At 30.4% G+C, this 14,362-nt stretch overlaps 2 protein-coding genes and 1 long non-coding RNA gene across 3 annotated transcripts in view; 1 reads left to right on the forward strand and 2 right to left on the reverse strand.

The window, feature by feature from the left end:
• Positions 1 to 644: 644 nt before the first annotated feature.
• On the reverse strand, positions 645 to 1,880 carry LOC106771392. Its single transcript, XM_014657365.2, has one exon. It carries the CDS (start codon positions 1,695 to 1,697, stop codon positions 849 to 851), a length of 849 nt encoding a protein of 282 aa, XP_014512851.1. The 5' UTR covers positions 1,698 to 1,880; the 3' UTR covers positions 645 to 848.
• Positions 1,881 to 8,099: 6,219 nt separating this feature from the next.
• On the reverse strand, positions 8,100 to 11,955 carry LOC106772847 (ATP-dependent Clp protease proteolytic subunit 5, chloroplastic). Its single transcript, XM_014659460.2, has 9 exons — positions 11,669 to 11,955; positions 11,024 to 11,143; positions 10,836 to 10,950; positions 10,655 to 10,747; positions 10,384 to 10,429; positions 10,188 to 10,260; positions 9,248 to 9,282; positions 9,034 to 9,122; positions 8,100 to 8,510 (listed from the first exon to the last, which is right to left on the reverse strand). Exons 1-9 carry the CDS (start codon positions 11,794 to 11,796, stop codon positions 8,289 to 8,291), a joined length of 921 nt encoding a protein of 306 aa, XP_014514946.1. The 5' UTR covers positions 11,797 to 11,955; the 3' UTR covers positions 8,100 to 8,288.
• A 1,966-nt stretch (positions 11,956 to 13,921) lies between these two features.
• LOC111242368 overlaps positions 13,922 to 14,362 on the forward strand; it is a 2,036-nt gene continuing 1,595 nt past the window's right edge. The window contains exons 1-2 of the long non-coding RNA XR_002669309.1: positions 13,922 to 14,047; positions 14,196 to 14,267. This is a non-coding gene — a long non-coding RNA (uncharacterized LOC111242368). The remainder of the gene's footprint in view (positions 14,048 to 14,195; positions 14,268 to 14,362) is intronic.

Consider the following 14,362-nt stretch of genomic DNA (forward strand, 5'->3'; position numbering starts at 1 on the left):
TATAAACGTAAAAGTAATTATATCTGTAAACACTCTTTCACTGTTATTACATTTTAATTCAATAAATGGCAATGTAATAGGTTAACCTACTAAAATCCGTCACCTGTAGTCAGCTAACCTTGATTGTCTATAAAAATTTAGGATCTTTGCAAAATTTAAAATCAAGTTATAATGTAGTATCGTTCATTAGTTTTACCGTATCCTTTCAATAAATAACACATTTAATGGATTTATTCTAACTAACATTATAGTTTATCTTAAATGAGATTTAAGAAAATTTCATAAAAAATAGTAATGATGGTAGTATTGGCAATATTATTACTGTGGTTAACGTATCTATTTTAAAAAGAATACGAGGATATTATATGTATGATTTACGTGTGACACTATTTTATTTTATTAGAACTTCTTTCAACATTTTAAAAATCAATAAAAAAACTATCAATATTAAAATATTCATAAAAAGTTAAAATTGTTTGAGAAATAATACAATACTTTTAGTTCATTATTATAATCTTAAATTTTAAATTTTTAAGATTGAAATAAAACACCAACCACGATTTTATTTTCTTGAAAACCAAGCGAGTTGATGTACAATTATCAAACGAAACGACTTTAATTGATCAATTGTTAATAATATGCCTTTAATCATTGACATGTTGAGCAATAACACGTTTCCAATACAATATTAGTGGCGCGTTTGTTACAATTTTGCAAAAGCATACAATATTGTAATGTCTCTGACCAGAGAGAAGAGGAAAAAATTTGAGGTATAAGAGAAGGTGAATTTGAAAGTAAACAAAGAAAACAAAAGGAAAAGAAGAAAAGAGAATATCGGTCAACTCTATCTACACCTTGTCATCGTTCTGATTCGATTCCTCCTCTATTGCTGTTGGCCTTCTTCTACAGAGAGAAACCATGAACATCCACATCATACCTTTCACAATCCTCACCATTCCAATGGTCACAACGAGATAATACAACCACCACCCAACAAAGTCACAAATTCCCACATCCATCAATTGTTCATTCTTCACTTGGGCTACAACCACCAGAGTCTCCACCTCCTCCCTCAACCTCCACCACCACAAGATGCCCAAGCCCGCAGCCAGGCCCACCCTCTCCACCCACCTCTCTTTCCGGGCCCCGGCGAATACAGTGTCATCCACGACGGGCCTCACCACCATCCGACACCATACATAGGTGGTCTCGTGCAGGCCCAGCAGAAAAATCATCCTGCTCAACAGGCTTCTCTCCGCGGCGAAACCGGACACGTCATCATCGTACTCGTAAAGGCCAGCCGCAATGCTCCCCTCGATGCCCAAACCGACGCAAACTTGGAACGCGCATAGGAGAATCCAAGCTAGGGAGAGAGAAGAGGAGTTGGAGGGTGTCTGAGTAAAGATTTTGTTTTTACCCATGAGCCCCTGGATGAGGGTCCCTACGCTGACAATGGAAACCAAAACGTAGAGAAGACATGGGTTGATGTGGAGGGCAAGGTGGAAAAGATAGGGAAAGTCTTGTGTTGAATACTGGAAGAAAGTTAGAGTCTGAAGGTAATATTGGGCACCGGAGAGAGTTGCCAAGAGAAGAAAAGACAGAGGAAGAAGGAGGCTGAGGATGACGACGGTGAGGAGGTAGAAAACCTCTCTTGGGTTGAACCACTCTTTCATTTGTTTCCAAGCTCCAATCATCATATGAATCACTCCAACCAATACCCCTCTAAGCTCTTTAAGATCCCTCTGTTTGTGACTTAACAACCATTTTCTCCACCTCAAGTTTAAAAGTGGTTGCCACGTCCATTGCTTGCTTACTTCACATTTTATATATATAGGACATGCTCCTCATTTCATCACTATCTTTTCATATTTATTTCCGTTTGGCCTAATTAAATATACGTATCAACGTGATTTATAACAAATTCCGTGGGTTTGGTACAAATGAAAATACTGGTGTTGTGTTTGGCTGCATGCATGTTTGACGGATGATGGAGCCACTTTGAATTTTCGAGGATCAACCATTTAGTTACCAATTTCATTCACTCAGATTTACAGCTAGAATAATTATTATATGTGTGTAGTTATTAGATGTGCATTTGCATGATAAATCGTATGCTGTGTGGTATCTTGTTGTGTTGATTTTATCTGAAAATGATGGCTGTCGCCATGTTGAACTATACCTTAAAATATCATCAATTTTGAACCACATTCTATAACTTTTGGCTTGAATTAGATATAATTGCAGTTGAAGTTATTAAGTGAAGAGGAAGTAGGAATTGTATCTCATATAGATATTTAGTTGAAAGTAGGATCTAAATCTATTCTTAGAGTTTAGGCCGTCCGGTAAAGTGCAATATTGTGTAAGAGTGTTAAAATCAATTTTACTCCTTTCTTCTTCTTCTTTATATTTTACCAATTTTTTTTTTTAAATATAAGTCAAATTAGTTATTAGAATCTAATATTTATGTACTTTTTTTTAAAAGAAAAAATGTAATAAAGTAATGAGCTCACCCACCCGTACTTCTAAAATACGCAAATTTGACAAATAAAATAAAAATGTGTACCAAACTTGATTGATTGAGAAAGTCAAAACAAGAGATACAAATCAAAATTACAATTTGACTCAATCCAGATAGATAGATAGATATATTATATAACTCGTTCAGACCACTGTCAAACTGAATTGGTGAATTTCTAAAATCAAACTAATTAACTGGTTAATATAGTTTGATGGATTCATCAATGTTGCTGAAGGGTTATATTATTGGTCCCTGTTTTGGTATGTTGAAAAGGGCTTTGTCTCTACTATAATCATTATCCATATCGCTGTCCACAGAGTTTAAAATTTATATAGAAACGCACAATGACTAAGAAGATCCGTATGGATTATATATTTTTCTCTTTTTCTTATAGCTGCTTTGACATCTTCTGCAAATGAACGTTTAAAAAGTAAGTTAGAATAAATATCTTTGAATAGCGAAATAAACAACAAATAAACCACCGATAACTGCAATCTTAATTCTGGTGAAACTCTAATTCCGCAAGACTCCAAATTAGAAAAAAAAAATATATGTAAAGTGATATTTGCTGAAACTTTGTTATCACAAACCCTTTGCAGATTTAAGACAAACATATATAGAGTATAGTTTGGGAAGAGTTGACACGGAAGCAAAACTCAAGAAAGTATCGTGGTTCATGCTTAGAAGAAAAAAGTATTATTATTTATAAAATATAAAAGAAAATGAGATAGGTTATGTGGAAATGTTAGGTGGGGGTGATGTGGGCCCCAGTAGGCAAGGAACATATTCTGTCGTGTTCTGAAGTGAATAGGATTCAATGGTATGAGACCCAACATCCCTGTAATGCCAAATAAATAAATAAAAGTCAGAAGTGGGTTTATAACCCAGTTCAATCTCCCTGTAACATGTGGTGGTAACATAACACTCAACATAAAACATAAAATAGATAATCTAGGTTTAAAAGATAATGTTGTCCATAGATTGATAAAGTAGATGATAAGCGATTATCTAAATTAATCTATGTTATACATATTTCTTAGCATATGTTTCTCAAACCTAATTAGTTTTCTCTCGATTATATTTTTTTTTTATCTATTTTTTCTTTATATGTTTCTTTATAGTTTTATATTATATCCATTTTTATTATCTCAATTTTTATATGTTCACTTTGTTCATAATAATCAATGTATGTAGTCAATGTTATAATGTTTTTCTTTTTAGATATTCTCTCATTAATAATTAGGTTCTCTCTTTATCTCGGTAACTTTCATCTTTAGACACTTTAAGAAATAACTCAATATTTCTTATAGCATCATTTGTGAATATCATGCCCAACATCTTCAATAGCTCACATATTTCCTTGACGACGTAGTATTATGTTTCAACATTAAGTTTTATTCTATTGTGAAATCGATTTGCTCTTTAAATAAATACTAATTACGTTTTCATGAACGCATTAAACACATTAAAAAAATTGACTATAATATGAGAAAGTTAATTACTTCGAACTTCTTGCAATACTTCTTTCCATCCGCTGGCAAACATCTTCACCAAAATTTTATCACTTTCATTTGTTTTGGAGATCAGTTCTAAATTCTGACATTTTTAATATAAGTTTGAGGAGACTTCAACCATAATCAGTTTTTGTTTTTTAATGATATATTCAGTTTCCTGTTTATTTGTTTTTTTTTATATCATTTTTCTGTTTATTTCTTTATTATGTTATATTATCTCATTATGTATGTATGTATTCATCCTGTTCACAATAATAAATATACCAAGTAAGCATTATTATGTTTTCCCTTTTAAGATTCATTCTTTCTTCCAAATATTTTCGTATATTTATGATTTTGTTAATGGTTTTTCTGAATGCTTTATAAGACAATCACAAATTTAGAGTCAAGTATTACATTATATTAGTATAATATATTGCTTTTTAATTTTTACAAGAAAAAAATATTTAGTATCCTAAATTTAAAATAATTATTTATTCATATGAACAATTCGAAAAGGATGAATGAAGCTTGAAAATCCAGATACCTAATGTTACGTGGAGTGCAGTTGTAATTTGGAAGTGATGAAAGTTGACGATGATAAGTGTCTGTCAGCGGTAGGTGACTTTTCTCAGAATGTTGCCGACTGGTTACCAAGAAGCAGAACTGGTAACTGAAAAATCCTTCATGCTTACATGCGTTTTTTAAAGGTTTAAATGCTTAATAGGTCCCCGTGTTAAGATGAAATTTTCAGTTTAGTACCTGTTTTTAAAAGTGTACACATTTTATCTCCATGTTTTGCAATTTTTAGCTTGAAAATTGCAAGTGGACAAGTCATTTTGAGTTACAACATGTTTATTAATTGTTTGAAGGTTTGGACATCTTCCAATTGCTGTTACAAACTTGTTTGAAGTGTCATTAATTCACTAAATTGACACAAATTGCAAAAGATGGGAACCCAATGTATACACTTTTTAAAAACGGGTACTAAACTGAAAATTTTCTCCTAACATGAGGACCAATTAAAGATTTAAGCCTTTTTTAAAACAACTACTATGAGACCAGTGCGTAAACAGTTTTTTTTAATTAAATAATATAATAATAATTATTATTATATTTAAATAAAAAAGTTATATATATATATATATATATATATATATATATATATATATATATATATATATATATTAAATGTTGTTGTTTTGGTGAAGGGTCAAACAACTCCACAATACACGTCTTCACACTTTCACTTTTTCACTCTTGACCGTTTGGATAGTTATATTCGTATGTGTTCCAAACTTTTGACTTTTATTAATAAATGCAATCATATATTTTTAACCTTTGACTTTTATTAATAGTTTTTAAAATGTGCTAGTAGAATCTTAATCACGATCTAATCTCAGCCCATAAAGATAATTTGTACTTACCTTTAATCTTGATTCTCCATGTTCTTTAAAAAATATTTTGTTATCAAAAATGTCCATCGATCTTCCACATCTGCTTGACCTGATGGTCTTTGTATTTATATATCTTGCTTCAACTTGGGTGTCTAAGATGCTGGGTCATCTGCTCTTCTTTAATGACCCTCCAGCTATATGGTTTGTCTTATTGGCATTTCTATTTATTTTCTTAAATGAATAGTAATTGTATATTGTCTTACCTTTAAGTATGCACTTTATAACAAAAGGAGTAACATACTTGATAATTCACATAATAAGAAGTATGCACATTGTAGCAATTAAATATTCAAAGGAACTTAACTTAATGTTCTTTTTCACCAAAAAAAATCTCACCAATATCATTGTACAAAGCAAGATGCACAATCAAAGAAGTAAAAAGCAACTTAAAAACATAAATATTTGTCACTTGTTCAACTAAATTCAATCTTAACAATATAAATGTTTTTAAGAATACATTTCAAACAAAGTTGCAAGATAATATATATAAACACACAAAACATATTTACGTAGAGAGTACAAAAGGCATTATTTTCTTGAACTCAATTACAAATGTATATTATCTTACCTTAATTTGAAAGTCCTTTTGATTGAGTTGAATATTTTGGGATACCATTCTCATTAATAATATCCAAACTGAAATTATATCTGAGCATCACAAATTTACGAAATTGGAAAAACTTATGAAAATCCTAAGATTAAAACGTGTTTCAGGTAACACATAGATACATAAAAATCTCAGTATGCATAGTATAAACAATTAAAGATAAAAAATCAATACCTTAAAATTAACAAACACTAAAAACCACCAAACAAAAGTAAGACATGCGCATATAGTTCAATAAAAAAAATCACAAATGTCATGATACAAAACAACAACCACAATTAAAGAAATAATAAAACAACTTAAAAGCATATCTATATATCATTTGTGCAACTAAATTCAATCTTAACCATATGACTGTTTTTTGGAACATATCTATACATTATTATTTTCTTGAAATAATTTGCAAATGTATATGGTCTTATCATAAGTATGCACATTATAACAATTAAAGAAGTAACATAGTTCATAATTCACCTTATAATAATTAAAGAAGTATGCACGTTATAGCCATTGAATATTCAAAGGAACTTACACTTAATATTCTTTTTGACAAATTAAAACCACCTATGCCGTGATACAAAACAAGAACCGCCGCAAGTCAAAAACAACTTAAAAACATATCTCTTTACCACTTGTTGAATTAAATTCAATCTTAACTATATAACTATTTTTAAGAAGACATCTCAAACAAAGTTACCAGATAATATAACACACAAAATAAATTTATGCAGAGAGAATAAAAAGTATAAGCCCAATTACATACTTATTTTCTTGAACTCAATTGAAAATATATATTATCTTACCTTAATTTGTAAGTCTTTTGATTCAATTTAATATCTCATCATGTAAAATAAAATTGTCATCTAATAAGTTAAATTTAATACAAATAAGCCATTAAAAAATAAACTTGTACCCATAAACAACAATAAAGAAGAAGAAAACAATGTCATAATAGTATGTAGTATGCATTTCACATTAATGCGTAACAAGGAAATTTGATCCACAAAATCCATACCAAACAAAAACTAAACTTCTTTTCAACTATTCATATACAATATGATAGAATAAGTCTAGATGGAGTAAGTTAAATGGATTAAAAGAGAAAACTTGGAGCCACGAATAACCATTAATAACAATAAAGTATCATACCATAGTAGTATCTATTGCACATTAAGTTTTTTACAATGCATACAAGGTGCGTCAATTTCAAATATTTTTTTACAAAATAAATTCAAGCAGATTAATACAGTAGTAACACATGATTTATTGTAAAAAAGTTGTTAAAAAAAATCTGTAAGTATTTTAAAATTTGTATGTATTTATGATACTATTTAAAAAAAAAGATTTTATAAATTTTTGAAATAAAATCTGCATGTATTTGTGAATATTAACAAATATTTTATAAAATTTTAAGATAAAATGATAAAAAATATAAATTAAATTTTAATTTTAATTAAATTTAATATATTAAAATATAAATCAAATTTTAATATTAATTTTGTTGTGAGAAAAGATAGAATGAATAGGGATAATATCAAATATGTGAATGTGATATTATTAAAGAATTAAAAACAAAAAAAAAATGTACAATAATACCTTAAAACAAAAATCTTCCATTGGAAAATTGCTACTCTGTATGGAAAATAACTAAATGAGCTCTTCCATTGGATTCATTTATTTATTGGGCATTCCACTATTCTAATGGGATGCTTACTTCCTTGATCGCAGAGACTTTCCGGAAAAATATTTTTGGAATTAGGCTAATGTGCTCCGAAAAGCAAAATCCGGTTTAATGAATGAGATACAGGACTAAATTTGATGAGTGCAGAAAGAAACATCCTATTTAATGTTATTCTCCGAGAGTTTGGGCTTCAGTACTGATTCAAGCCCAAAAATTATATTTTTGGGTCCATTTTCAAGCCTCAAATTTATATTGAAGAGTTATATTGAAGAGAGGTGTAGCATATCGTTTCATTATTCAACGAAGCACGAAGCATATCAATATCAGATAATCACAGACGAAAGGGTGAAGGAAAAATTACATTCAGGATTCATTAATTAAAGAGTATAAAATCTAAAGCGATAAATAGAAGAATGAATTTGACCTCATTTTTGGTACAGGTACACAGATATCAACATCCGTTAAAAAGTTGAGTTGAACTCAGCAACCAAAAACATCTTACAGTTTAACCCTACCTCGGTAACTAAAGTGCTCAAACACTGGCCCGATCTTTACCCTCTGCTGCAGCCTCTAATGGCTGGAGAGCTTTCAGAGGATTCATAATCACACCATCAATCAGTCCATAATCCTTGGCTTCTTTTGCACTCATAAAAAAGTCACGGTCTGTATCCTGGTTAATCTTCTCCAAACTTTGCCCGGTGTGATACGAGAGATATCCATTCAGATTTGCCTTGTGATGCAGCATTTCATTAGCCTGACAATTTTCAATCATAATCAGTTATGTCCAACAAGATATTCTAGGAGAATTATCAATATATGATGTCTACAAAATAGTAACAAATATGTAAGTTCTACACTTTCCTTTGGTAGTGTCATACGCAGTATCACTTATTGCAACGGTGTTCACACTCAAAACTAGTGGAACAGTTTGATACAATCCAATCTAAAAAAATGCTGGATAATTCCAAATATACAATAGTAGGGAATGGGATATATATAGCAGGTTAGTATAGGGAAGAAATCATAGTATCAGGGGTCTGGAATATAATGTATGAATAGAGAAATTACTGAGCATATTTGTATGTATACTTAAATTTAGGTTATTAGGAAACTCACTACGGTATTAGGCATTCATCTTGATTTAAATTAATTCATTAAATAGTTTAAGTACTATCCTAATATTTTAGTTTTCTATGATGTAAAATGTATATAAACTATTAGAAGTAAATCTGACATTTGTTCAATAAAAATTAAAAGGAGGAAAATGAGGTTTGTACCTGAATATCTATGTCAGTTTGACCTCCTTGAGCACCACCAAGCGGTTGATGAATCATAATCCTTGAATTTGGCAAACTGTATCTCTTTCCTTCAGAGGTTTTGTAGAAAGGGATTTAAAGTTAGAAAGAAGCATTTTTCACTTTTGGAGGAGAGTAGAGATGACACATTCATCAAGAGAAGGATACAATGATTTCAAGTTACAAGAATTATTACCAATGGTCCCAGCGCTAAGCAGAAAAGCTCCCATACTGCACATGCAAAGGTTTATATAAGTAAGAATGGGAACTAAATTTTCTTCAACAAGAAATGATAAATAACTGTAGTATATAATTGACTATCATTCACTTTTCATCCTCAAAGTGTCAATATTGATGTGACTTTTAATTCTTGGGAGTGTTAAGAATATTTTTTCAGAGGCTGAAAGCCTAAAGACTTTCAATTCAACAGTTAATGTTTATCTTCATACCAGTCCTATTTCACTATATGAAAGTAAGCGGGAAAATTACAACTCCACTCACTCCCTTTACTTTCGCAAAGTTATCGGGAACTGATATTATACTGGAAGATTGGATAAAACGGCTATAATATAACCGACCACATAACAACTACCAACGGAGTAGATTTTTTCAAATGAAATGCAGCAGCCTTTAAATGCACACCATGATAGGGAAACTATTTGTTCTCAACATTGACAAATGACTAATCCTAAAGCCGGTGGAAACTCATTTGAAATATATCATTCCATGATACAAGGCTGCACTAAACCAAAGATTAAATGAGCAGATTGATATGCCTTATTTTATTTTTATTAATTGGCCTTACCAGGGTAGACATACAAGTCAATAGTGATAGGGAAAATACAAATTGGAAAAAGGATCAAGGGGTCAACCATCCAAATAACCGTAATCTTGTGCTTTTAAAAATGTGAATTCACATGATACAGTGTGGAAGCCAAATATCTAATATAATTATCAATTAATCATCTTAATTCTCCATGTGTTTTCAGCATAAATAAATAAATCAGTCTGTTCTGTCAGCAGCATGCACCAAGAACAAATTGGGATAAAACTTTTAACTTTCTACTGGCGGTGATAACCCGTAACTTGTCAGCATTAGGGTAATATTGTTGTCCAGAGAAAGAATAAAATGTTACCTAGCCGCTAATCCAACACAGACAGTAGACACATCAGGTCGAATGTGCCTCATTGTATCAAATATTGCCATACCTGAGGAAAGAAATAACAAAGGAAGCATTTAACATTTGAAATACACTAATATTCCTTTTGAAACCACGTGTAGGTTGAATATAATAAAAACAATGCAATACAGAAGTTAACTCAAATAATTACCAGCTGTAACCGACCCTCCTGGAGAATTTACATACATGACAATATCCTGTTCAACATAATGAGAAAGTTGGTAGTTGACTAAGTACGTGCACAACAAGATTGAGTTTATTACACAACAGAAATTACCAAATACAAATTCAAGATAATAATAACAGCTGAATGAAGAAATACCAAACCATAATCATTTAACATCAGCTCAAACATTCAACAGAACACTTATGGAGAAAGATTAAGAAGATACACCATGAGCTTTCAATGTCGAAAAACAAACCTTGTTAGGATCAACAGCATCAAGGTAAAGAAGCTGAGCAACTATGATGTTTGCCATATCGTCATCAACAGCTCCACCACATCGAATTATTCTCTAAATACCAAAACACATTATTAATACTATCCAGATTAAACAGAAGCTGAATACTCGACCTCAAGTAACAAGAGTAAAAATTGCCTACATATTGGAAAAGCTGACTTATAACACTTTGGAAACGCTCCTGCACCATAGGAGGTGGCCCTTGTCCTTGTGCATAGGTGGGGAAATAAGGGGAAGATGGGACTTTCAAATCCCTCCTTCAAGAACACTATCCAAGTCAATAAATGAGACTAAGCTAAAACATAAAACTAATAACAGAACCAAATCTACCTTATGGACCAGATATCCTGAAGTGAACTGCTCTCAGGTGTCCAAAATTGATCACCATACACTGCCTTCACAGCCGAATGTTTATTAATCTTTCTACCTTCTACTGATTTCCTTAGTTTCCTGCAAACCGCAGCAAGATTTCATCTCCTTAATAGACATAAATATATCCAGCATAACAGAGAAGACTCTAGTCTCTTCCATATAAATTCCCAATCTTTTTAAAAAGGGAAATTTAAGCACAGATAAAAGGTGGACAATAAAGATTCAAGCTTTAGCTATTAAAATTTAAAAACCCTTCACAGCAGACCCACCCTAGATTAATCATTTTAAAAACTCAGGCAACTCAAATTCTATCATGACATTTTCATCAAACCATTTTTCAGTTCGAAACATAACCCAAAAGTGACCCAAAATCTCACTTTCACCCTTACCCATCAGCATAAAAATTTAGGGTCATCTTCCACAAATCCGGTGTCCATAATTCTCTAAAATAACTAAATAAGCAAGCAATAAAATGTAACAAATCGAAAAACCACAAACTCGCATATTTGTCATCAAAATGCAAACTTTACGGCAATTGAGTGTTTAAAAACCACCGCAGTACATGGGGTGCCATAAACAAATTGATAAAGAAAAAAAAAATACCTGGAGACGGTGGGGAAAGAAACGTTGTGGGAAAGAGAAGAAGAAGAAGAAGAGGAGGGAGTGGAGGAAAGAAGAAGAGGATTGAATCTGAGAGAGGAAGAGGGAGTGAAAAGGGATGTGTGAGCCATTGTTAATGGGTGGAGGAGAAGGAAAGAGCAATGATATGAGATTGTTTAATAAGAAGAAGAAGAAAGAAAGAATAGGGATAGCGGAGTTGAGTGTTGGGGCAAAACTTGTCGACAGTGAACTCAACCCAGCGTTTGTTAGTGTTGAAGGAAAGCCTCCCTGTATCTAATAATCAGGTCAAAAATAAATAATAGATAATATCGTTATACACAAATATCTTATTCTGTTTCGCAAGCTAATTTAATAGGAAATAAACTACTAATTTAAATTATGTAATATAAAATAAGTTATTTGAATAACAAATTATGGCTGAATTTTTTAAAGTATTTACTAACTTTTACAGTTTAATTCGATAAGTTGAGATATATACAAATTTTCAACCAAATTCACCTATTAAATTTTAGGCATAGTTGTAATTTTTTTTTGTTTAGGGTTTAAATTCACCTATTAAATTTATTGTTTATATTTTACAATGTTTGCTTGATCTTGAATTATTTTTCTACAATTTTAATCCTTTGAGTTTTAATTATATAATTCTTTTTTGTTTCCTGGATTTTTTGTATGTAAATTTAATTCTTTATTTTTAGTTAGTGGTAATTATGTTTATTTTTTGTTTTAAAAATGTATTAAATCACTACTAAATTACATTTTCATAACATGATTATATCTTTGTTATCATTTTCAATAAAAGTCATTTGAGTAATGCTTTTTGTCCATTTTCATTAATTCATGTCTAAATAAACATAAAAATTATAGATGGATAATTAATAATTAAGAAATTAAACTTACCTAAAAATTAAGAGAGAAAAGTTTATGAATAATTAAAAATTAAGATATTAAAATTTAAAAAAAAAATAGGGACTAAAGCTGCAAATTTTATAAAATATAAGGAACAAAGTTACTAAATTTAAAAAATGGCATTCCTTTAGCTTCTCTAATTAAATATTACGTTTTTAATACGTTACATGTCCATACATAGTCAATATTTTCTTTTATTAAATATGCTCTATCTACTTTATTTACTATTCTAATAATTATATAGTTTATTAAAATTGTGTATAAGTGAGAGGCATAATGTCTTGTAACAAATTACACGAATAGCCTAATTCATAAATTAATTTTATTATTATTATTTAGTTTAATATGTTTTAGCTTATTATTTATTTCAAATTTCAACTATTAAAAGTTTAAAAATCTGTTAAAGGTTGAGTTGATAAACTGACAAAAAGAATTATGTGGTAAAATGAAGTATTAAAATAGCTTAATTGATTAATAAAAAATTACATAAGAAGATATATCCAATTATTTTGGTCATGAATTATAATTCAGTAAACATGTGTTTATTCAAGTTAAGTAGTACAGTTTTTTTTTCATTTTAAAGAAATAGATTTTTAATTTCTTTTTGTAGTGAAAAAAATAGATGATAGACAGGGCTAGAGTTTTTGAACTTTTATCTACCTTACCATATTATTAGAAGTTAGAAAACACTTTATATCTTTTTTTATATCAAAATGGCAGCAACTCAAAGAAAATGATGTTGATTCTTGCTTGTTAATAATTGTCATTATAGGCTCTATGCATAGTTTCTGCTCTTTTATTGCTAACTTGTCTTTGTTTTTCTTCCTTTACACTCTTATTTTATGTTGTTAAAAAAATATACACTCACCTCCCTTTAGTTTTTCTTAAATTTTAATTCTAATTTTTAAATAAATATTCGCTTCTCTTTTATTTATAATAAAATCTTAATTTACTTTGTTTATAATGAAAGTGACATAGACACTCATTATATTTTATTATTTCAACTTTTATTATTTTAATTGTTAATTTTTCTAATTATACTTTACTAATTAACATTTCTTAAACTGTAATCTTTCTTACCTAACTTTTGATTTGAATTTTCTTAATTTTTCCAAGTTATCAATGGAAATAAATATGATGATAATTTATTGATTGATATTGTGAGGTCTTAAAAAATTAAGCTTAGGGCCATTGGGCCTTATTATTTGGGGCAGTCAGACCCATAAGCTTAGAATGCCTCAGCCATAGAGGGAAGTCCTTCTTTTCCAAAAGTCAAAGTGTTCATTTGCTACTTTCCCCTTTTCTCTAAATAGAAACCATTTTCCTTAAATAATTGCTCTGCCTTCTCTCTAAGATATCCAAACACTGAACCGCTTAATTTTTAGTTTGAAGGTGCCTAAACGTTCACAACGACAAGGATTTCAATTTGAACCGAACAATTTCCTGTTCCGACCGGTAAGTCCCTTTTTCCCTTCTTTTTCGCTATTCTAGAACCTAGGGTCTGCAACTTTGTTGGGTTCATGTGCCTTGTACGTTTTCCTTCCATTCTCTGTCCATTCGAGCTTTGAGAGCTATGTTCTATCACCAATTTGGTGATTTGTAGGTTCTGTAAGTTCAGCGCGGTGTGGGTACGGTCCTAGGGTGTTCTTGACCAGTTTACTGTTAAGCTTTCCAGGTAAGGGGAGTTACTTATACTTTTATTTTATTTGTTGCGAAGTGACTGTTTGAGAAATCTGAATTGCTATATTTTGGTTCTACACATCCCGTTTG

Source organism: Vigna radiata, chromosome 8, assembly GCF_000741045.1.
Source record: "Vigna radiata var. radiata cultivar VC1973A chromosome 8, Vradiata_ver6, whole genome shotgun sequence".
Lineage (NCBI taxonomy): Eukaryota > Viridiplantae > Streptophyta > Magnoliopsida > Fabales > Fabaceae > Vigna > Vigna radiata.

Coding starts and splice junctions, on each gene's coding strand:
- LOC106771392 (XM_014657365.2), bottom strand. CDS start 1,697: ATGATGATTGGAGCTTGGAAACAAATGAAAGAGTGGTTCAACCCAAGA.
- LOC106772847 (XM_014659460.2), bottom strand. CDS start 11,796: ATGGCTCACACATCCCTTTTCACTCCCTCTTCCTCTCTCAGATTCAAT. Junction 10,748..10,835: donor TAAGTCAGCTTTTCCAATAT/GTAGGCAATTTT, acceptor TTTGGTATTTAG/AGAATAATTCGATGTGGTGG. Junction 10,261..10,383: donor AGGAGGGTCGGTTACAGCTG/GTAATTATTTGA, acceptor TTCTTTCCTCAG/GTATGGCAATATTTGATACA.